Consider the following 25,615-nt stretch of genomic DNA (forward strand, 5'->3'; position numbering starts at 1 on the left):
GCTGTACGTAATCAATTCAGTAACACTCTAGGCAGCATCATCTAACCTGTTATAGGGTCCAAAGGTTTTGGCATGAATATTCGTGGAGGGCATTGGGAGGACCTAGCATCCCAAATTCGACAAGTCTCATCATCTGATGACCTACAAATGGGATTGAGGACAAAGTAACAGCAAAGGGATTTCAAGTACTGTTTCGCTAAATGCCAAGTGATAAAATAACAACCACAACCAACATGTTTCAAATAATTGTTTCTGAAAACTTGATAATAGTTGCAAACTGCATAATATTAGGGATTTACTTTACACGAAAATGTTTCCAAATCATGCTATTCAGTGGAATCATTTCACACATAGAGAACAACCAAGTATAGGGAAGCAACATCAGAGAGCAATAAATCTTAGAATGGGGTTTATGATAAAAGTTGGTAAATTGCACTAAGCGTTGAACTAAATGCAATAGCAGTCATAGTTCCAGTATGGCCCTGCAGAACCGAAATGGGATATCCATCTGGCAAACGCCACTGCAAGTAAAGATAACTATCCAATTCAGATGAAGCAGATGTGACCAAAGTATTGTTTGAACTCACAGCCAAGTCAGTAATGTCACACTTTGATTCATATAACCAGAAAGGTAAGTAAATTAATAAAGGAAACAAATAATTCAATGCTAGAGAGAGAAAGAGAGAGAGGGAGGGAGGAAGGCGGGGATGGGGATGGGGATGGAGAGAGCATGTCACCCATATTACATAATTCACTTTGTGTCCATGACAAGTGCAGTTCCCAATGACCAAATCTTGACAAGACGATCATCCGATCGATCCAGTGATAACATATCTCCCAGACCGATCAAGATCACATATACAGTGCAATATGTATATGTTTTGCAAAACACATAAAGATACTAGAAGATCCAAGGGAAAATAAACCAAGTACCAAGAGAGAGCATGTTGTAAGGCAACCAGAAACAGTTAATTGGCGAAATACCTTTATCCCAGACAATGTTAACTACCATTTAAACTGATATTTATAACTTAACAATATCTCATCATGGGTGCCTAGAAAGTAAGCTGATTATCAAAGTGAACCACACCACAATAGACAGCATTATGGTGCCCCCTTAGCTTCTTTTTGTTGTTCATCTTTTGCACCATAGTTGATGGTTTAGCAATGGCATAGCATGCAGAGTGAATGGATGGTGCACGATGATACTTAGAGCCTTAGATAATTGTTATTTTACTTTCATATATAGTATTGTCAAAATAACAATTATCTTGTGGTCATTTATAGTTGTGTATAAACTTATTTAAGACTGGATTCACTCGATTATTTCTATAAATAAATGGTCAGCAAAACCGAAAATTGCATCAGTCATGGCATCAACTATTTCTGAGTAATAGTTTTATCTCATATAGTTATATGTAAAGCAAATTATTATATACCAGACTAAAGAACAATCTCTACCACTATAGGTTTTCAAAAACTCCATACTTGGCTCTGATGAGTTTCCTATTAGCTTGCAAAATTGGTTCGTAAAACAAGTGAATCAACAAAGCCTATTGGTGCCAAATGCAATACCTTTTGACTTCCTTAGCTGAAGAACCCAAGAGTTTCCTATTGGTGCCAAATGCAATACCCTTTCAGCTTCATTTTGCTCAATCCCATATCCATCTATACTCCCAACTCCATTGATTCCCTTAGCATAATCCAAGCCCATATCAAAATTGCATAATCTAAACTCATCTGCAATTCAAATGCAACCAATAAACTAATAAGTATTAACATTATGAACAAACGATAGAATTCAGAATGCAACATAAATCTAGCCTAATACATGGAATTAAATGGGGGAATCTCGAAATATTGTTACAATACCTCAAATATGTATACACGAGTAATTTCAATCGGCATCACTAGAACAATTCAACCTACAACCAAGCAAAAAAGAAAAGAAAAAAAATTCAAAACAGATGTTATAGCAGTGTAACATACAACTCAAAATATTGAAGCTTTATAAAGCTTGAGAGGTCGAGACAGATGGCAATGCCTAAATAAAAAGCCCAATATTGAAACCCAAATGCAATCATATGAACCCTAGGCAAACTGAATTGAAAACAAACCAAATTTATATCCAGAAATCAAAGGAAAACAAACCAGATCTATCAACTAATGAACCTGAATATAAAGTGGAATTCAGACCCAAACTAATTAAGCCATAGAGAGATACATATGCGTCCGAGCGGGTTACCTAGCCTAAAGCAGAGGCCGAGTCAACATGGGCGATGAACAGGGACAGAGGCAGAGCTAGAGAAGTGCATAGAATGAACAAGGAGTCGAAAGCAAATGAGAATGGATTCTTGGTGGTGAAGAGAAGCTTGTTGAGACATGGAGGGTAGTAGGCTCTGTGGAGACCAACAAATTTGACGGGTTGTAGTCAAGATTCGGTGAAACCATTTGGGTTTTTCTTGGATTGAAGAAGAAACCCAAGATTCGGTGAAAGCTTCCATCTTTAGGAGACAAAGCTCACCGTCTGCAGGAGGAACCGCATACGCCCAGAGAAGGAGAACTGGCGTGGAATCGCATACGCCCGGAGAAGGAGATATGGGTTCGTATCTCCCCTGTTGGGACATAATGATTTAGGGTTTATCTATTTAACAGTCTGCAGGAGGGAACCAATATCAATCTGCAAGAAGAAAAATCATGAGCAAAATGTGAGAAATCAAACAAACCCCAAAGGTAGAAGAACACTAAACGCCCAAATTGAAACCATTGTCTTTGGAAGAGAAGCCTTCCGGTTCCGGGGACTGGATCTGAACATGATTTTCGAAGAGAATTTAATTGAGAGAGATTCTAGGGATTTTGGGTTTCGGGGAAGCAAACGAGAGGTGGAGAGAGAAAATGGGGATTTTGTGTGGCTGAAAGAGTGAGCCGAGATGGGAAGGAGTAAATGTAATGCCAAAAAAGACTTGGGAAAAAAAAAGTGAAACTCACCTTCTTCACACAACACAATTGTGTTGTCTGAGTATCACCCCCATTGACTAGTCAGCTAGGGTCTCGGCATTTTGAGAGGGAAAGGACTAGAACTTTTTGGAGGGAATTCCAAATATTCTCTTAGGGTTAGATTTGAAATATCTCTATATTTTACAACAACATATAAGTATTTTCTGTATCTATTCATATTTTCAAAATGAAACGATCTTTGAGATAGGAAATCATCATCTTTTACAACTACACAAATGTGTCATCTGAATGCTCACCATTTTTTCCAATTGAACGAGTATGGTTTTAGTCTATATTCAGACAACACAAAAAAAAATTATGTCGTCTGAAAAACTCAGACGACATAAAACAAAACTTATGTCGTCTGAAGCACATTTTGGCATAGTGAATTAAAACTAGAACGCGGATGTAATTGAAGGGGAAAAAAAAGGAAGTTAAACTGTGAAAGTTAAAAGGTAGTACTCAGTGATCATATGAGTATTCACATATTCTTTGATGTCTAAATATTGCCAGTCGTGGAGTGGTTCATTACAGCCTCCAAATAATTTTGCAAAGAAATCTTTGAATCCTTCAATATAATCTTTGTGCACCGAAGGGTTGTAAATCTCTTGTGGCAGTCTAGCTTGACGATCGATTATATGAATCTGATGTAAAGCCAAGGAACCGTCATGGATGTCATTTTTCTTTCTCCAATAGATGCTTTGCATTACGCTTATTGCATTCGTGGAGATTCTTTTAGATTCTCTAGAGTGAGTCTAGAAAGATTGATGGTATAATGAGAACAGTTAGGTTTAGAAGAATTGAGTGTGGGATTTGAATTGAGACCTTGAGAACAACGAACTGCCAGCAAAGACATATTTTTACTATCAAACTGATTAATGAAGTAGAAATTTTTACATGTATTGTTTTCTCTCCAAAAAGGGTTATTTATACTGACACAACATCAATGCAATAGGAAATTAAATCTCTAATAAATCTAGGAAATATAGATACAAATCTAATAAATCTAGGAAACATAGATACAAAATATTCTACATAATCAAGAAACATCATATAATCGTGATTAAAGATAGGATGATTGCAACTCACACTTAATTCCTAATATCAAGAAAAAGAATGTGCTTAATTCCGTCGTAGTGTCATTGCAGATTCCTCGACAATTCCAGCTAAGAATGTTCATGTGCATGGCAGACCAGAGCTTGCTTCCTAACCCTAGAAAGTAACCCTAACAGAGAACAGCTAGGTCAGAATACTCGTATATTGTCTTCTCGTTAATGTTCAACAATAATCTTAGCTATTGGTATAATCCTAAATTGTTAGAGGATCATTATTTTTTATTTTTGCCTACCACACACACATCCCCAAAAAAAAAAGATCAAAATTGAAGCCTGGAGTCAAAAACTTTGTAGATACCTCTACTAGCAAGGCTAGTTTGCTATCTCACCAAGCATAATTAACACCCTCTTTAGGACACCCACAAGCCATGGGGAGGCCCAACCGCTACTTGCATCTTGTAGCCCTATGTCCAAGCTACGCTACGGTATCTGGAAGTCGCAAATCCGTCGCCGGGAAGCCACCTTTCCGGCCTCGTCAACATGCCTCCACAATAGGCTTTCTAGACTAGAAATGGTGGTTGCTTGTCCCACATCGAAAATTATGTAAAGGAGATGGCTTCCTTCACCTATAAAAGGAATGCCTCCTCCCACTTAAACACCACTCCATTACAACACACTTTGTAATCTTGTTAGGCCGCAAGGCTTGACACACACTAGTTAAGCTTTCAAGTGGACGTAGTCTCCCGCCTTAGCGGGAGGTGAACCACTATACTTCGCTTGTGTCACACACTCTCTCTCTCTCATTGAATTTTTCTACCATTTGTCGTTTACCGACCGCGACAAATCAAATTCTTTTCGCGTTCCATTAATACGAACGGTAACCAATACAACAACCATTCTACATATGCGCGTTTTTTGTCTCATTGTGCAGGATTAAACGAGTCCCTTCTTGCTTACGGAGTTCGGGGACTTGTAGGGGCTCCGTACCGCCCGGTTACTTATGCTTGGTGACATCGTGTGTATAACTCTCCAACCAAGAAGCTCCTCTTACTTGGGGACTTCGAGGACTTGTAGATACCTCTACTAGCAAGGCTAGTTTGCTATCTCACCAAGCATAATTAACACCCTCTTTGGGACACCCACAAGCCATGGGGAGGCCCAACCGCTACTTGCATCTTGTATCCCTATGTCTAAGCTATGCTACGGTATCCGAAAGTCGTAAATCCGTCGCCGGGAAGCCACCTTTCCGGCCTCGTCAACATGCCTCCATAATAGGCTTTCTAGACTAGAGATGGTGGTTGCTTGTCCCACATCGAAAATCATGTAAATGAGATGGCTTCCTTCACCTATAAAAGAAGACTCCTTCCCACTTACTCAACACTCCATTACAACACACTTTGTAATCTTGTTAGGGCAAGGCTTGACACACACTAGTTAAGCTTTCAAGTGGACGTAGTCTCCCGCTAAGGCGGAAGGTGAACCATTATACTTCGCTTGTGTCACACTCTCTCTCTCTCTCTCTCTCTCTCTCTAAAGCTAACTAGAGACCCCCCCGGTCACTAACGTTAACAAACTTCAACCATCATCTTCCGCCATCATCTTTTTATGATGATAATGATAATGAACATTGAACATTGAACAAAATTAGAAAACTCATTGTTATCATCATCATCGTGATGATGATGATTAAAATTATGAGGATGATGATGATGATGACGACGACGATGATGATGATGAAAATTATGATGATGATCATAAAAAGATGATGGCGGAAGATGATGATAATGATGATGAGTTAGATGATCATCACCATCATCTTCATCATCATTAGACATTGAACATTGAACAAAATTAGAAAACTCATTGTCATCATCATTATCATCATCATCATCATCATCATCATTTTCATCTTCATCAGACATTGAACATTAAACAAAATTAGAAAACTCATTGTCATTATCATCATCAGACATTGAACATTAAACATTAAACAAAATTAGAAAGCTCCTTGTCATCATCATCATCAGACATTGAACATTGAACAAAATTCGCCATTCCTGAAAATCCGAATTACAAGCCGAAACATCCAAATGAAAATAGGAAGCACCACTTCCCAAAAGTGATCGATGGTCATCAAGTTAATCCATCTCAAGCAGCAACAGATCCAAATTTAATGAAATGGGAGAAAGCTTATGATGTGATGGTGAAGGAGACAAGGCAAGTGAACATTAAGCAATCCATTTCAGGACTTGCCGCTGAGTTTCATCAAATTCACAAAGATGGAATGATGCGCAAAACAAAAACAGCTGGAGGATATCAAGATAAGGATGCTGCTGATGAGGTGCATTACTTTTGCAATACAATGAAGCACATTTGGAAAAAGTTTCCCCGGGGTTTAGTAAGTTACTAACACTACTAGAATAAGGTTAATAGACATCATGTCTTTTAAATCAGTTAAGATTTCAACCGATGTCTATTGTTTTTGTAACATCAGTTCTTAAAAATCTGATGTCTATTCATACGATTAACATCGTTTCTGATATTCGACCGATGTCTATACTTTTCATCCAAAATTTAAAAAAAAGGCGGAAAGTACTGGGTCTAAAATTTTGTAAGCGGGGAGCCAAATTTTCACTCCCTCCAACACTTGGTCAGATTTCACCCTAGACTCATATTCACTAACAACCGCAATTTTCATTCCCAAACCAAACCACCGCGACAAAAACCAACCACCGACCTCCTCTTCCCCTCCTTCTCCGCCTCCGACCGCTCTCCTCCTCCTTCTCTGCCTCCTTCTCTCCCTCCCAGCCGAAGTCGGAGCTGCTTTCGCCGTTCTCCTTTCTCTCTCCGTAGGCCTCCCCCTCTCAACCCCTCTCTTCGATCGTCGACTCGTCAAGGCGTCTACGGCCTCTCTCTCCTCGACTGTAAGTCGGTAAGAAGTTGTACTGGGTTTTGACTTTGAGCATCTCCATAATTTGAACATCTTCAATCGATCTATCTCTGATGAACAACTCCTTGAATTTCTGGGTTTTCAAACGAACAGCCTTAAACTTGATCTTGGTGCTCTCTTCCTCGCAGCAAAGCTGAAAACTTTCTGGGTTTTCATACGAACAGCCTCAAACTCGATGTCTTGGGTCTGTTCTCAATCTCTTTTTACTTGATTTATGTTTTAGGCTCCTACTTTTGATAATAGAATGATAGATTTTGCTTCGTATAGGTTGGGTACTGTTCTTTTGTGGATTTGTGTTTCGTTGTGTTTGTGTATTTTATTTCAGGAGGGAGAGAAGCCTGATTGTATCATTACTCCGAAACTGAATGTTGGGGATAAGCTTCGGGCTAATATAGCTCTAAATCAGAAGCTTCTCAAATTCTAGGACTTCATATCCCATTTCTAAAATTTCAATCATTTAAAGTTCCTCGGTACTTCCAAAGTTTTCATTCCAATGACCATTAAAATTCTGAAATCTGTTTCAAGTAGGAGATTTTGTGATTCATGAAATTACTTGGTGCTTATCGATGCCAAGGATTTTCCTGAGGCAGAGAGTTGAGGTTGTCAAACATGCTGTTTTGAACATAAGATAATATTTTAATTTCTCAGTTGTAAATTCTCTTTCCGTCCTCACTTGTGCATGTATTATTCATTGAGAGTTGCACTGCAAGTCTGTGTTTTAACTTGTGTGGGATTTTAGGCTGGCTCAGGTGAATGTAGCTGTGGTGGAAAAGTTGTAAAGGGTATGTCTGTCAAGCCAACTAAAGGAGATGCTGTACTTTTCTGGAGCATGGTTAGTTTCCCTTTCAAGTGATGCATTAATAGTTGCATTTTTCGAAAAACCAAAATGATGATTTGCCTTCTATGGTGATGACTTGATTCGTTTTTGATATTTTTTTGCTTTTTAGTAGAGTAAAGGTTGGTGTGACCACAAACGTATGTGATATTTTTTTTCCAAGGTCTGGATGGCCAATCAGATCCAAATAGCATACATGCAGGGTGCGAGGTGCTAGTTGGGGAAAAGTGGTCAGCCACAAAATGGATGAGGCAAATATCTACCTCTTAAATTATATGAATTTTGGGGCTTTTACCTGGTTCATGAGATAGATAGATACGTACAGTCAGATATCTCTAAGCCATAATGGACATCAAGTTTGGCATTCCAAATATGATGAGCATCAAGAGTAGTGTCATACCGCCTCAGTTTAGGTACTAGTGGGATTAAACAGAACAACATACTCAATAATCATGTTAGAAAGTGAAGAGTGCATACGATCGCGGAGAATAGAATGGGATAAGGTGCATCTTGTAATGAAATTCCATTGCCGAGAAAGGCAAAATGCAAATGCTTTCTTGATGGCAAAATTTAGGCTTCTTATGAAACCTTTTCTTGGTGGAACACTTGCCGTTGTTGATTTTCCTTCCAAAGACAACGTTGCAAGCTTAAAGCCATATTAACAGATTCTTTACGTTGTGTTTTACTCGAATTTCAATTAATTAACATGTGTGTGTGTATTATTATACGCCACAGAACCACAATTATTACTGAAGTACCAGTAATGCACATGGGGAAAACCTAAGTACAGTGCCCTCCAGCTTATTAATTCTTGCATTGCCGCTGGTCAATTAAGCTCAAAGAGATCCTTCTGAAAAAGAAGTTGGAACTGGAGGAGGTATGCAGACAGTCTCCTCCAGGTTTAAGTTCTTCTATTCAGTACAAGCTGACAAAACGCCAAGCACAGGAGGAGGTGAATGTTTTTTATTTTTTTTTATTCTTTTCTGTACAGAAAACTATTTTAGTGTTAGTTCGTAATGGATGGTTCTCTTGCTTGAGATTGATTGTGCATGATACATGCAGATCCAAAGGTGCACTGGTGCTGTGGTGATAACAAGGTTTGTTGGTTTACAGTGGCACATTCATAGTTGGCTTTTTCCTCATGTATCATGCATGTAATGCATATATGATTGAATTTTCAGGGGCAAGTAACATCCACCAAATGCGTCAACTGATGGTGAAAAGCCATTATATCTTCATATTTCTGCAGGGGCTAATGTAAGTACCTTGGTAAAGGGGCTTTGACTAATAAATTCTTCTGCTTAACAGCTATATGACTGCTCTATTTTGTTGTGTAGATAGGCATGTTGAAGAGCTCGTGTAAATTGGCAATCAAACAACTGAAGTCATGGATGAAGCCAGAGAAGGTACATTTGATCACAAACTATGTTTTGAATGGCAGTAGTAATTGTATTGGCTTGACGGGCATTTGTTTGAGTTTCAATATTTGCATTCAACCTTTCAGAGTAAGTAATATTTTGCCTTTTTAAATGCAGGCTAAAACTTCAATAACCACTTTCCCTTCCTCAGCTGAAATAGTGTCTGAGCCTCTTGGTGTTGTTCTAATAATTTCAGCATGGAATTATCCTTTCTGTACGTTAATTTCACCTAGTGATTTAAGCATTGAGATTAAATCTTATTTTCCAGTTCTGTTTCCTGTTTACAGAAAATAGTAACAGTGTGATACCTGTTTTCCAGTGTTGTCCCTTGATCCAGTTGTTGGAGCCATTGCAGCTAGTAATGCTGTAGTTCTAAAACCATCAGAACTTGCTCCTGCCACATCGTCATTGCTTGCAAAACTATTAGGAGAGTATATGGATAGCTCTTCTATGAGAGTTGTTGAGGGGGCTATTGCTGAAACATCTGCACTACTGGAGCAGAAGTGGGACAAAATATGTTACACAGGTACTTATTTTCCTCACTTTGTAGTCTATTAATTACTTAAAGATATTGATCCACTGGTTGATCAATATTCTATTACTAATGTTCTGTGGTAGATCTCTTTCTGTATGATGTAGATATATAATGATCATAAAGATGAAATAAAAAGAAAGGAGAATGAATTTACCTTAATCCATCCTCAGTTCATGGTAGAACGTAGCATTAATTACAGGCCTGCTGCTACATTTAATTTTCACCTTTAATCCAATGAGTTAATTCCTCATAATTTGTTGTTTAGTATTTGTAACCCTCGCTTGGTCCTTATCCACTTCTGATTTTCTCCATCTGATGTGAGAGATCGAGGTTTGCGTACATATTCTTCTATTTAATTGATCAGTGTTTGAAACCAGCCTCAACTCATTGATTTCAATTGTGGTCAGTCACTCCACTTGAGCTATTTAAAATAAAAAAGGTCGTATATTGCTTGGTAGACCTATTATCATGGTTTGACATGGACTTATTCTGTTGTACATTCACCTTTTGACAATATAAAGAAGAGACCTTGGCTATATCTAGATGATTGATACGTTTTTTTAGATAAAGATGATTGATACGTTTGCCATAGTGTGAAAGTTAAAGTTGGATTTAATTATCTGGTTGAAGAATTATGCAGTATTCCACAAGCTTCTTTGCAGAAACTTTAGCACTCTGATTGTGACTAAAAAAATACATAATCCACAAGCTTCTTTGCAGTATTTCATATATAGTTTAGTAATTACAATTAAACATGGCCGACAAAGGAAAATATTTACAGGGTAATTCTAACCGTGATCTTGGTCGAGTATAGTTTATGTTTCTTTACAGGAAAATATTCTCATTCCAGCTGGAGTAAAATATTTACAGTATTTTGGTCGAGTATAGTTCATGTTTCTTTATTTTGTGATTCTCTATAATGTTGTTCTTGTTATAATATCACTTCAGCAACTGGGATTGAGTTGATAGTCTCATTGTAAAGTAGGTTTGCCTCTTAAGTCTTCACTCTTGACAAGCTTTTTGTCTAGTTTTGTTTCTTGCCGCAAGTGTCAAATTTCCTTTTATGATCAGATTAGTTAAAGTCTAATTTTCATTTTCCAGTTCCTATATTTTGATTCCTATTTTCTTTTGCTTTTCTTCAGATTTCCTCTACTAGGTGAGTTTACATGCCAGAATGCTATTATGGCTGAGCGCTTTATTGAAGCAGGTAGCGCGTACATTATTCTAATTGAAAATATTCAATTAAGAACATTATTCACTCATTTATACTTTTAGTGCTTATATATTAGATTTATCTTGTGGTTTTAATACAATTAACGTATGGTTAATGTTTTTTTTTTCCTTTCTTCTACTTTTCTCTTTTGCAGGTTATAGCTGCTATCACTTACCAAATAGTTCCCACTGACACACAGTACGCTGAGATACCTATTGCTGCTATCAGTTCAATGTACCAACACAAGGTGTTTCCTCTATGCGTTTGCCATCTCTTATTTGGTTGCTTGTGATTATACTCTTGTTTCATGTAGGGCTGCTTTATCTCTGATAATGTGCTTGCATTTGTAAAAATGGCAACACAGTTACACCCAATGACCACTTCTAGTTTTGAAAATGAAAATTTTCCTTAACAGTTCATGCAATCTGTGATCAAACTGAACTTCGAAATCAGCAAGAAATTTCCTTCTCCATTTTATTTGCATTATGCTGAACTTTTTGAGTTCGGTGTTGTAGGTTTTGCGTATTACCTTTGGGACTTGTGTTCTCCCCAGGCCCCTATTTTTTTAATTACTCTTCCTTGGAATGCTATCAATTCTTATTTAGAAATCTCATTTAGTTTTTTACTGGTTGACTCATGTACAGAAGTAATTTCAGGGATTTGGTAGCTCCTTGCTCCTGGAATTGAAAAAGAGACTTCAAAGTGTTGGTATATGCACAATATTCTGTTGGGGAGACAAGGAATCTTAAGGGTTTTGGCTCAAACAGGTAATTAACGTTTTTTGTTCTTAGGATCAGAGTCGGATGTTGTAGTTGTATTTTCTTGTTGATTTTGTCGAGTGTTATTTGATATATCTTCTCTCGAACAATTTGGGCATTGATTTTACTTTTTTGCTCTTTTAGATGAAGATGCAAATTTTACTTTTTTCTTCATAACTACCATAAGAAAAAATATTAGTGTACGGCCTTTTTGGTTGGGAGTTGATGCAATAGACATGATCATATGAATATAGTGTGGAACACCTGTAAAAAGGCAAATGGAGCACTGGAAATTGTTAGTTTCTGGTACCGTGATAATCAACTCAAGTAAACTAGGATAATTTTTGTGCTTAAAATGATTATTTTCATGTTTCAACTTTCAAGGTAAAGAAAGTTGGTTGTTCTGTTTTATTCCAAATGAAGTAAACTATGCAGTTGAATTTGATAATATAAGATGAAAATCCAAATGTTCTGTTCAGGCTAATTCTTGACGATGATCAGGTCTAAACTATCATTTGGAATGTGCTAACATATAAGATGAAGTGCGTGTTTATGCAAGCAGCATTTCTCTTTGTGCTGACAGCCATGATTTTATATGTTACCCAGATCAGAATGACAAGGATTTGGATCGGATGAGTGAGAGGCAGGATCTTGAAGGAAAGGAGCTAAAGCAAGAAACTACTTTGCATGACCTGGAGCTGGTTTCTTTAGTTCACAGTCATGTCAATGCTGCAGAGCAATATGATTTTGAGTAAGGCTAGATTTTGATGACCATTTTGTAGATGTAGTGATATCAGGATGAATTGTGCACAAATTATACTGCATGTAGTTATTGCAGTAGTGGTATCTTCTAGACTAGCCTTAAAGTAGGTTAGGGTTTATTGTGCAAAACTTTTGAAGCTTCCTCAAGCTCTAATTTTGGATAGAAATTAATGCAATTCCCTAATATTTGTGGATAAGCTTTCTAGTACCAAATACAGCACGAAAGGGATATAACAGTAGTTTGAATTCACAGACTGATGTCAAGAAAAGAAAAAACATCAGTTACTGATGAAGAACTGATGTCAAAAAACAGAAATTACATCAATTTAAAAATAAAAACCGATGTCAGAAAAGAGAAAATACATCAATTTGGAAACAAAAAACGATGTCAAGAAAGAGAAAATACATCAGTTACTAAATAAAAACCGATGTCAAAAAAGAGAATGTACATCAGTTCTTAAACAAAAACCGATGTCTAGCATTACAATGGACATCAATATATAAACAAAAACCGATGTCTAGCATTACTATGGACATCGATATATAAAAAAAAACCGATGTCTAGCCTAAATATAGACATCGATATAGACCAAGGAACCGATGTCTAACATAGCATTGGACATCGTTCTTCTTCAGGAACCGATGTGTAAAATATTATCAGACATCGTTTCTAAATCAATAACGATGTTAAAATGGATAATTGTGTTGTTAGACCTATATTTCATTAAGCATCTAATGCCAAAATATGAAGGTTTGACAATAGCTAAACACACCAAAATGGTGATCACAATAACGTTTTTACATCGGTTCTGAACCTTAAACCGATGTCTCGTTGCAAAATAGACATCAGTTGTGAACCGATGTCTTAGTTTTGGCGATCTTTAACATCGCCCACTAAGACATCGGATTTTTTTTTTTTTAACATCAGTTGTGAACTGATGTCTATGAACTTTATCCTAGTAGTGTAACTAAAGCTAAATTTTCTAAACATATATGTTGAAAACATTTGATAATTTTATTTTTGTTTGTTTAAACAGAAAACTTATGATAAAGCTAAACATAACCTTGAAGCTACACTTGCCGCATTGCATCGCATGTTGCCAACAATTCCGATAGAAATGTTTTGATTTTTCTGGCACTATGATGGATACGCTTCAAGAATCATTTCTCTTAACTTTTTCAAGGACAGCAGGTAGTAATAAAGTCTCTTCCCTTTCCTTGCATTTAATTTGAACTTCATAAATAATGGTGTACATATAGTCTCTACTGTTAAATGAACAGTATAATGATTCTGTTAAGTTTCACAGGATTTCTTTTGAGGAGGGCGACCTTGTGTTTGGGGAGACTAGTGAAGACCTTGGGGAGACTAGTGAAGAAGACTAATGGTTATCAGTTTCAATAGAAGCTAAATGTTTGAATCATACGTAACTGTTATGATTCAGTTCATCTGTTATGACTTTCTCCTTCCGTTTATATTCCTATTCCACTCTAAAAGTGTTGGTATTAATCGGAATGTGTTTCCTTAATCTGTTTGCCTGCCCAGTATATCAGACTACAGGCTTAGAGACAGCTAGATTTATGTATTCGTATAGATTTTATATTGCAAGACTTTTATTTGGAGACTTGAACAAAATTATCATCATCATAATTTTCATTATAATCAGACATTAAACAAAATTAGAAAATCATTGAACAAATTTAGAAAACCCATATTTTTCATCATCATCATCATCTTCCGCCGTCATCATCATCATCTTTTTTAAGATGATGGCGGAAAATGATCGTTATCATAATTTTCATCATCATCTTCATCATAATCATCATCATTGTCGTCGTCGTGAACAAAATTAGAATATCATTGAACAAATTTAGAAAACCCATAATTTTCATCATCATCATCTTTTTTAAGATGATGGCGGAAGATGATCATCATCATCATCATATAATTTTCATTATAATCAGACATTAAACAAAATTAGAAAACTATTGAACAAATTTAGAAAACCCATATTTTTCATCATCATCATCATCATCTTTTTTAAGATGATGGCGGAAAATGATCGTCATCGTCGTCTTCATCATAATCATCATCATTGTCGTCGTCGTGATCATTACCATCATCGTCATGATCTTCATAATAATACTCATAATGGTCACGGAAGAAAACAATTCCAACTTTTTTATGATGATGATGATATGTTAGCAGGGTAAGAATTCTTGTCATAATATTTGAATACGAAATTGCGGAGGAATCCATGGATAACAAGTACAAATTGCTCACTAGTCGCTTGCCTGAAATACTCTCTCACAACCCTGAAGAAGTTAGGAACACCACATCAATTCTCATGGGGGCCTATGTGATCTAACTATTGTTATTAGAGTTATATTACAGTACATGAATGCATGCTGCTTAGGTTCGATCTATAACTTGTACTAGTCCAAATCTTATGAGGCATCAACATCTACTAGCTACATCATTCATGAGATAATCTGAAGTCCTTATTCCAAGTCATTTCTTTCCTTATTCCAAGCCTTTTATTTTCTGATTTCTTTCATTCCCAGTTCAATCTCATTAATAGGAAATCTCTTTTAACAGGATATCAAGCAACTCAGTCATAGTGTTGATCAGTTAAGCTTTTATATAGAGGCAAATATGGTTGCGGATAAAATAGCTATGTATGGTTATCGACTTATCATTTATCTCAGATTATCATTTGCTGTGTAATTCTCCGATCTGTATGTGTATTTCTCATGCTGTGTTGTTACAACATCTATCAAGGTCATCACAACTTTTAACAAGGTCCCAGATTTGGCCCTGAATGTGGTCTTCCAACAGAAAAATGGGTTTCATGTGAGCTTACCCTGTTTAGCCTATATATGAATGATAAGAATAGTGATAAGAATACAGGGCCTTGGGCGTCAAGAATGGCATTAGAGTATTTTTCATGGTTGAACTGTGGTGTTAAAAACTTAAAATTGAAGAAAAGTTGCTTTACTATAGGTCACAGAATTTTGAAGAAATTTGGCAGTTCAAGATTCACTGCACGCCACAACACCAAGGAGTTAAAAAGAGTATTTGATTGCTGAAGTTGTCAAAAAAATTACCAGAATTAGAAAAAATAACTAAGTGTAAGAACCGGCGCGATGCTGCCGGGCATATTTTCTTCTTTAAGCTCTTTATGTTATTAAAGAGGGGGATATCAACCTGACTCTTTATGGAAGAAAAAATTATAATGAAATGAAAGAGGGCAAACGCAACTGAGAAAAATACTCTGGAAGCAAGCACATGAACCTGGAAATAAAGCAGTAGTTATAAGCAGCTTAAATAACTATACGAAAAGAGGGCAAATGTATACATGATCTGAAAGTAGATTAAGGTTGCAAAGATATGTAACAAAGATGACCTAAACAGACATGAGTAGAAATTGAGTAAGTTGCATTTTATGCAGCCTTTGTAGAAAAGATGATGGATTTGATTTCATTACAAAACATCATCATACAGGAAGCTAAAAAGATCCATGGTTTGATCGGTCTTCAATTCATAATGTTCAAAAGTATGTAAACCATTGTCTTATCAAAGTATGATCTGGATGAATTTTTGCAAGACATCAATTTCATTTGATTAGTTTCACGTGTTTCATTTAGAAAATAATTAATTAAATTGGAAGTTTATAAAGTAGGGAAAATTAATGAGCAGTATTCTATCTCTGACTTGTTGATAAGGAGTTCGTATTTTTACCATATGTTATGTATGCGCACTTCACATTTGATTCAATTCTATCGACAATTTTGGTTTCCTCCACTGGCTGGATTGTTTTGATATGTCCCAAAACATCTTACATAAGAAAAATGCAGCGTTAGAAGAGTGTATAAGTGATGAGAGTTTGAAGGTTGTGCTGGTGGTTTTATGTGCTTTTAAAGCATAAGTAGATCCGTTAATAACTGTGAGTATTTTATTGTTGTCAATGTGAATGAGCAGCTGGTTGTAGTGTATTAAGTAGAAATGATGTTCTGGAATAGGTGTGAGCACATTCGGTACTGGGGTGAAAACTGTCCTTTGATTGAAATAAAGCTGTGTGAAGTGAGGTACAATTTTGTACAATGACTGGCTCTGCTTGGTATATAACTGAGTGAATGACTGGCTCTACTTAGTAGAGAACCAAGTGATTTCGTAGATGTTGCCCAGTTAAATATGCGAGGATACAGCCTCTTAATCAGCTTCTTTGACAATAGCATGGATAGCATCATTCTACATGAAAAAAAAAATCGAGGTAAGAAATTCATGTAAATTGGAAAACCTGCTTTCAACTACAGCCTCGTGTCGAGTTGTTCTACGATAATGAGCAGCAGTATTTACCAATGAAAAGTCAATTTTTAAAACTGTTATTGTAGTGAATATTGATCAACTAAGTGTTGTATATTGATATAGTATTGGGATGACTATGAATAACAAAAACTGAAGTGACAAATAGAACAACATTTCGGACAAATACCATAAACACTCGAGTTATAAGAGGAACCAAGGACAAAAGTTGCAAAATTTGCTATAGAAAAAAGCTAGAGAAAAAGTATCAGAAGGCTTAAATGGAGAAGGAAAAAGGTGATAGACAGTGCATTAATAGAAGAATGTTCTGCAAAAACCATTTGGTTCAGTAATTCAAAAATTCAAGAAATTTGTAGCTTTGGTTCTTGTTGAGAGAAAATCTGCACACAGTGAGCGTAAATGTCACCCAACATAATTTCACTCGTATTCATTTAGTGAATAGAGTTTTTATTATTTTGGGTTCGACCTATTCAAGACAGAATGTGTCTCTTAATTTCAATCCCTTGTTATAGGGAAACACCCTTTGATTCCATTTATGAAGAAACCAATTGATGGGATGTGTGTTTATTTGTAGGGCTGGGCACGGGCCGGGTCCAATAAGATTTTTACTGGGCCCGGACCCGGCCCGTTTCATTTCGGGCCGGGCTTTCGGGCCCAAAATACATGTTTTTATGTCCATTTCCATATTTGCAGCCCATTCTACAAAATTTCTGAAAATGGTAAAAAAAAAAAGAAGAAGAAAAATCAGAACAATGAGATGCTTTACATGGCTCCATCCTCTATAATGAGATTTTTCTCTTTGATACCAACAGCTAAGAAACTGAACAAATCCTCACTGAACTTAATTAGAGAAATGTCTCTTTCTAGGTTAGGACCCCTCATTTATTTTTCCATATAAAAAACAATACAAATAATACATCTTCATATCAGTATACAATGATTCCAGATCTAGGCATGTTAACTAAAATCTAGAAATTCCAAGCCGTCTTCTACTCAGAAGCTAGGTAATCCTTATAGCTCAAAACCCCGCCGTTGGCCCTTTATTAATTCAAGATTCCAAGCCGCGTCTCACCTTAGTCGATCTCCCCTCTCTTTCCTCGATTGCGACAAAATCATGACCCCATCTCAGAGCATCATGAGAAAACTTCAGAAGAAGAAGAAAGAGAAAACTCTTGTGCGGCAGAGTGAGGAGTGAAGAGAGAAGAAGAAAGAGAAAACTCTTGTGCGGCAGAGTGAGGAGTGAGGAGTGAAGAGAGAAGAGAGGAAAGAGAGAGAACTTTAGAAGAAGAACAAAGAGAGTTCTCTCTTTGAGCTTTGTGCGGCAGAGTGAAGGGAAAAATAGATTAGGGTTAGGAATTATATAGTAGAAGAGAGTAATATGGTGTGGGGAGGTACACCTAAGTTTTTTTTTTTTTAAGTGAACGGTTCAATCACATAGAGACACATGTCTCTTATTAACTAATCCGGGCCTTACGGGCCTTTTTCTTTTCAAATCTCTAAGCCCGGGCCCGAACCGTTTTTTGAAAACCTAGGCCCGAACCCGGACCGTTTCACTAAAAAAAAAAAAGGGCCCGGACCGTACGGGCCAATTCTTGACGGGCCGGTTCGGATTTTCGGGCTTACGGGCTAAAATGCCCAGCCCTATTTATTTGTTTTTGCGGCTGCACCCGGATATTTGAATGGGTTGCCTACGTACCCTTGGAGAGGGATCAAGCCACTCGTAGTTCAAGAGTTCCAATGAGTGGATGACTCATTGGAGGCTTTTGATTTTGGAATGAGAGTAGTGTTTGGGATGAATTTGGTGTAAGTGAACCAGGGATTCGATTTTGTGTTTAGGACGCGGTTGCATCTAGATAAATTTGGTTCTAGATTGCCTACATACCCTTTGCAGGATCAAACCACATGTAGTTCCGACTTTTGAGATTTAAATGAGTAGATGACCCATTTATTTTGGATTTGTGTTTGAGAGATTTGAAAGGTTTAGAGCCTTTGAATGATTCGATTTTGGTGCTGGGAGAATTTGACTGGAGTCAGTGATTCATTTGGGACTGGCTGAATTTGACTGGTGGAGTCAGGGATTCTATTTGGAGTTACGGTTGCATCTAGTGGGTCGCTAGACTGCCTACATACCCTGTGAAGGGATCAAACCACTGTAGTTCATCCGGAATTGGTATTTCGGTTTTGTACCGACTTTTTATCTGACGGATGTGTGTATATTTTTTTGAACCCGTCAAATGTATTTCTTTGGGACACCCAATTTGGTGGAGTGTCTGTTGATTTGACCCAGACCCGATGTACTGGGATTTGCAATGGGCCTTGTGATTTGGAATGGGCTTTAGACTGCAAATTAATCTGGCTCGAGCTTTAAAGTGATCTGGCCACCCATATTTATCCTCAAGCTTTAGTTTCATCAACGCTAGGTGGAAAAGTGATCTGGGCACCCGAACAGGCCGAGCTTCATAATGGGCCGTGGATTTTGCAACGAGCTTTGTGTCACCTTCGAAAAATTTGATTAGGCCTGAACTTCTGCGAAGTTGTGCAACGGGCTTTAAAATTGGGCTTCATACTGCTCCGAAATTAATTTGAGCCCAACAGCTTGCAACCCATGGATGGACACCCATAAGTTTATATCTACACCCAGCTTGAAGCCATCTGCGAGTCCTGCCAGTTCGACTTAGAGAGAGAATTTATTTGAGGCTCTGAACATATTTTTGTCCCCACAACAGCACCATGGTTTGACAATTATGCTTAATTGCATAATGAGATTTTTGTCTTGATGTGTACCGAATGGTTTCCACTGCTAATCCCTTTTAAAAGAAGGCATGATCATGGCCCTTATTTGGTTTCTTTAATCATTGTTCCACCACCTTATGATGATATGATCACCGTAGAGAGAGAAGTGACAAAGCTTAATTAAAGTTATGTTTCTTCAAAGCCTGTTGCTCTTTATGGTCTGACCCATATTCAAAGAAAGTTTATAACTTAAAGCTTTTGACTTTAGGTGTAGGTGGGTCTTGCATGTTCCTCCACCTCTTAGCTTAAAATAACTTCTTGAGCAATGATTTTTGGCATTAATTAAATGTGATTGTTGCATACAGCTGCTTCCATTATGTATCTTTTATTTTTAGCTTGTTCTCAAAGAGACTTGCAGCATGGCTTCCTCAATTATGCATGCTCTGTGGCTTCTGCTCTGCTGCAATTTGACGGAGAAACATATGCTTTTGGGTGGCTTGTTTTGCAAGTGATGCAAGGCCATTTGTTTTATTGCGGTGAAAAGGAAGGCAGGAGGTGGATGGCTTCATGACATTCCACCGATTGGTCATACACTCGTGGATACACATGTATCATATACGAGATTGCGACCGTTCGGGGATCTCCATAGCTCCATGGTGGTGACAGATGACATGACATTCCACCGATTGGTCATACACTCGTGGATACACATGTATCATATACGAGATTGCGACCGTTCGGGGATCTCCATAGCTCCATGGTGACACCGCGGCTGTGAATGAGGACTTGATGTCGACTTTGTGTCTTGCCCAAAAGCCGCTGATCGTTGGCAGAGATTTATGAAGACGAAAGTGGCAAACGACTTCATTGCTAGAGAGAGTAGAGCATAGAAGGAACACGTCTTTTCTTTTGTCTGCATCATGAAAGAAAAGATCAGTAATTTCAAGTGATAGCCAGGATCATATACCTGTGATTTGTTTGAAGCTTTTGCTCTTGCAATGTTGGTTTTCCGTGAACAGCTTCTCTTAGAAAGCTTGTAAGGAAGGACTGCAGCGCTTTGGCTCCGGTTGGATTGCTCTGTTTCTTTCGCCTTCCTTCTTCTTCTTTTTTTCTACTCTTCACTCTCTATATATATTTTTTTAGCCTTTCGGTGCCTTCCTTCTCTCTCTTTTAGCTTCTCCTCCTGTCTCTACCTTTTCTGCTTTTGCCCCCAGTCTTTCTCTCCTCTCTTTGGGTGTGCCCCTTTGTTGCTTCCGCTCCGTGCCTTTTTATAGGCAATAATGGATTAGAGGATCAACTGAAGATAACGATGGCTTTCAATTCAAGTTTGAAATTTGAATAACCATAACAGCAATTAACTCCTATCTTTCCATGTTGAAAGCTTGCAGTTTCTTTGTTCATTGGATAAAATTTTCAAATCTAAACCAACTTGACTTGGCCTCCAACCAATGAGAGATGAAGCTTATCCAAGACTTTAATTTTAAAACTTGAAAGCTTAGTAGAAAGGAGCACAACTCTACATCCACCCGTGAATATCTTGGAGCTCTTCCCTTTTTTATTTTTATATTTTATCTGTTGGACTAAGGGACCTGCATGTTTGATTTTTTTTTTCCTTTGTTTCTGCATGGTGTTGCAATGAAGCAAGGAGTCTTCTTTTTCATATTGTAGTAAACAAACCCATCAGTAGATAACTTAGATATTACCACATTCTTCTAGGCTTGCAACGTTATTTTTCTTCTCAAAATCTTGTGCTTTTACTTGTCAAAGCACTCAGCATAATTATAGGAATAAAGACCCCATTTGAATGTGAACCTGTAAATTTTAGTCTTAACAGTTCTTATAATCAAATTTTAATACCAAGTTGAAAAACATGCTCTCCATAGCAGCTTCTTTCCACATAGTTGCAGAGTGGGAAGTATGTTCAGCTAGCAGGTCTATACCAAATTTTTTGAACATGATATTCATTCAGTGATAGATACAACAGGTTTCAATTTCTTCTCCCTCCACGATCTGCACACACACACCTTTTATCCTGATACTTGAAGGGATTGACGTCACAGAGATTGATCTGGTCATTTTTGTGCTGTTGAACATTCATCAATTTCATCTGAAAAAAGAAAAGAAAAGAAGAGTTTACAGTATTTATAAAAGGGAAAAATTCACCAACGGTGTCTGTACACTTAGGGGACTTTCGGAATGATACCTGAACTTACAAAGTTATCAATGTGATACCTGGACTCATTTTTTCGTATCAACATCGTACCTATGACCAATTTCCGTAATGGCTCCGTGACAGAAATTGGTCGTAGGTATCACATTGATACGAAAAAATGAGTCCATGTATCACATTGATAACTTTGTAAGTTCAGGTATCATTCTGAAAGTCCCCTAAGTGTCCAGACACCGTTGGTGAATTTTTCCCAATTTTGCATGTGAGTCACTTAATGAAGACAAAATGACCGATTTACCCTCAAATTCTTTCTTTTCTTTTCTTTTCTTTTTTCTTTATTCTTCTTTCTTTCTTTCTTTCTTTCGTTCTTCTTCTTTCTTTCTTTCTTTCTTCTTCTTTCTTTCTTTCTTTCTTTCTTCTTCTTCTTCTTCTCTAGTCTCTTCTTCCCCTGATTTGAATCATCAAGATTCAAATCATCTTGCTCGTCCGATTCCCACAGCCGATCGCCGATCAAACACCGCCGCTGCGTCTCAATCCACCTTCATGCACCACAGATGTTTCTGGTTCCCCCAACTTCAAATCCTATAGCAAATTGTAATTGTGGATTGAGGCTTCACCGTTCACTCCGAGTTCATCCCCGCCGCCGCCGCCAATGACTTGACCACCACCACTCTCGTTCTCTCCTCCGACCCCCTTTTATACACCATTGATCAAAAACTCAGACCCCGCCAGCCCTGCACTCTCAAATCACAGCTCCAATCACACCCCTCCATCCTCTCCTTCTTCCCAACATGCAACACCACTTCCACACCACCCTCACCTGCAACTTCATCGGTTTAGCCGACAACTTCGGCCTCTAGCCCAACTTCGATCAGAGGCAATTTTAGGCAGACAAAGATTAACAACTTCGGCCTCAACACCATCCCCACCTGCAGAAAATTCGAGTTGTTCTTATTCACCAGCTTCGCCACTCAAATGCTACCCACCATTGTGCCTCGCCGATTAGTAAACAAAGGACTCGGAGCCTCCACCATCGAGAAATTGAGGCTCACGTTCTGCGTGTCTTGCGCGGCCAATCGATGACCTTGCTAGGCTGGTCGTGTCCAAGCCGGTCCTGCATGTCGTAGAATTGAATGGCGGTGTGGGCGACGAGCCTGATGCTGCGATCCCTGGGGCCTTTGGTGGTGCAAACCTTGTTGTGGCTGTCCTTCCGGCCGGTGGCCCTTAGAATGTGGCCTTGAGCCTCCACGATTTCGCTAGCGGTGGAGGAAGAAGCAGTCCTTATCCCCAAACCCAATCGAGAAGTAGCGGAGGATGACGTTGTTGTGCGGTGGTGGAGGTTGTTGTGGTCAAGTCATTGGCGACGGCGGCGGGGATGAACTCGGAGTGTGCGGTGAAGCCTCAATGCACAATTTCAATTTGCTATAGGATTTGAAGTTGGGGGAACCAGAAACATCTGTGGTGCATGAAGGTGGATTGAGACGCAGCGGCGGTGGGAATCGGACGAGCAAGATGATTTGAATCTTGATGATTCAAATCAGGGGAAGAAGAAACCAGAAAAGAAGAAGAAGAAAGAAAGAAAGAAAGAAAGAAAGAAGAGAAAAGAAAGAAAGAATTTGAGGGTAAATCAGTCATTTTGTCTTCATTAAGTGACTCACGTGCAAAATTGGGAAAAATTCACCAACGGTGTCTGGACACTTAGGGACTTTCAGAATGATACCTGAACTTACAAAGTTATCAATGTGATACCTGGACTTATTTTTTCGTATCAATGTGATACCTACGGCCAATTTCCGTCACGGAGCCGTTACGGAAATTGGTCGTAGCTAGGTACGACATTGATACGAAAAAATGAGTCCAGGTATCACATTGATAACTTTGTAAGTTCAGGTATCATTCTGAAAGTCCCTTAAGTGTCCAGACACCGTTGGTGAATTTTTCCCTTTATAAAATGATGTGATCTGAAAGTTATTTTGAGCTCTAGATGATGACAAAGTTCGGCATCTAATACATGCTCAATCCTTTTAGTTATCACCCCCTGTTCCTTCATCACATAATATCTGATCAACTATTCTATTAGCAGATAAAGAAATTAACAAACTGCATGGGAATATATACTATTTGAATCCTCCTAAAAAAAAACAATATATACACACACACACACATACTATCTGAATCTTTTGTAGAAGAAGGTTTAATGCTGTAAATGAAATCAATCTCATTGCGTAATGCGAGAGACTGGATGAGATAACTGATTATTTTTTCACAAAAATCTTACATTCAAACACTATGTATAGAGGTGTTTTCAATTTTGGTGCACTTGTGTTCACCTTTTTAGACAGAAGGGCATCAACTGAACAAATGCTTTTAGCTCTCAATGTAAGATGGGCACAACTCCTTACATCTTAGTAGCATATTAAAAATCTAATCCTAACAGGCTAAACACACACAAAAATTAAATATCTAATCCTAGTCTTAAGTGATTTAACTATTTACGAAGGTTATAGAAATTAAAATTGCATGTCCTAGGACAGAGGGAGTAGAACACATTCTTCAATGTTTCTGGAACTACACCACTCAAACTCATTCAATAACTGATTATTTTTTCAAACCGCATGTATTCAAGCAGTATTTGCTTAAGTAAGCAAAAAACAAAGGTTACATAAAAGCTAAAAATAAAAAAATAAAAATAAAAATAAATAAAAAAGATTGCAACTCTTACCGCCAACAATGTATGCATGAAAAGATGGCCTATGGTCCTTAAGAGCTACTTTATGTGGGATTTCTTTCCATCCCTTGGTGAGACAGACTAAGCTTATTACTGCCAAGAAGATAGCCAACAATTGAAGTGCCTAAGAGGCATTAATATCAAGTTATCAACATCAATCAGCCATACATCTATCTAGCAAAGGATCATAAGCTTCCCATCTGTGACAAGTTGTTTCTATTATCTCTACTAATTAAGTTATGTAATACCTAGGTGCGAATGAGCTTCCCATCTTTGTGAGCCACAAGACCATTCTCAGAAATACATATTCATGGTCATTAACAACAGCAATTGAAGTGCCTAAGATGCAATTAAACATGAGTTAGAATCAAAACATATTTTTTGCCATATGATGCTTAAGAAAATCAAATTCCAATTGTTGATCTCTATCTTATAGAAATATCACCTAAACAGCGTGCGCCGTGAATGTGACAAGTTGTTTCTATTATCCCCTACTAAGTTATGTAATACCTGGGTGCCAATGAGCTTCCCATCTTTGTGAGCCACAAGACCGTTCTGAGAAAATACATATTCATGGTCATTAATAACTGCAAATTAAGACAAAGGTACAATTTATAGATATAGTGAACTGGAATTTGAAAACAGTAAAAAGACAGCTGTTTATCTAGCCACAATATGCCTTAAATGGGTCAAATGTAATATCAATAAGATGTTTAGCAAATGTGTTTGAAAACAATAAAAAGACAGCTTTGGGTGTGTGTGTTTGGTGGGGTGGTAAGGCTTTGGTCTCATATATAAGAGGTCAGGAGTTCGAGCCCCATCAAGGGTGGGAATGGGGTGGGGTTTTAAAAAAAAAAAATAAATAATAATAATAATAATAAAAATAAAAAGACAGCTAATTATCTATCCAACATAAATAATTCCAATGTGTTTAGCAAAAAGAGTACTGTATAGAATGTTTACAAACTCCAGTTGGTTATAAATCAAGCCCATCACACAAACTAAGTACTCCTCTATTTGTCTGAGACTAGCTAGGTATTCTTCAGGTCCCAGCAATAAAAGCCACGTTGGACTTCACAAAGTTCGCATCAGGGTTCTGGTTGTAGACAACATGAGTGCTAGGATCAACTGTAGTTT

The 25,615-nt window shown here is 37.6% G+C and overlaps 1 protein-coding gene and 1 long non-coding RNA gene across 2 annotated transcripts; both read left to right on the forward strand.

The window, feature by feature from the left end:
* The first annotated feature begins 9,130 nt into the window (after positions 1 to 9,130).
* LOC112183375 (aldehyde dehydrogenase family 3 member H1-like) lies at positions 9,131 to 9,936 on the forward strand. Its single transcript, XM_024321733.2, has 3 exons — positions 9,131 to 9,243; positions 9,373 to 9,469; positions 9,575 to 9,936. Exons 1-3 carry the CDS (start codon positions 9,181 to 9,183, stop codon positions 9,811 to 9,813), a joined length of 399 nt encoding a protein of 132 aa, XP_024177501.1. The 5' UTR covers positions 9,131 to 9,180; the 3' UTR covers positions 9,814 to 9,936.
* A 1,752-nt stretch (positions 9,937 to 11,688) lies between these two features.
* LOC112186237 lies at positions 11,689 to 12,699 on the forward strand. Its single transcript, XR_002930711.2, has 2 exons — positions 11,689 to 11,770; positions 12,368 to 12,699. It is a non-coding gene; the product is annotated as an uncharacterized LOC112186237 (long non-coding RNA).
* The last annotated feature ends 12,916 nt before the right edge of the window (positions 12,700 to 25,615 follow it).

The sequence above is a fragment of the Rosa chinensis genome, chromosome 2 (assembly GCF_002994745.2).
Source record: "Rosa chinensis cultivar Old Blush chromosome 2, RchiOBHm-V2, whole genome shotgun sequence".
Taxonomy (NCBI): domain Eukaryota; kingdom Viridiplantae; phylum Streptophyta; class Magnoliopsida; order Rosales; family Rosaceae; genus Rosa; species Rosa chinensis.

Excerpts from the sequence above, each read along its gene's own strand:
- LOC112183375 (XM_024321733.2), top strand. The coding sequence starts at position 9,181 with ATGTTGAAGAGCTCGTGTAAATTGGCAATCAAACAACTGAAGTCATGG. Across the intron at positions 9,244-9,372 it reads CATGGATGAAGCCAGAGAAG|GCTAAAACTTCAATAACCAC; the intron begins GTACATTTGATC and ends TTTTAAATGCAG. Across the intron at positions 9,470-9,574 it reads AGCATGGAATTATCCTTTCT|TGTTGTCCCTTGATCCAGTT; the intron begins GTACGTTAATTT and ends CCTGTTTTCCAG.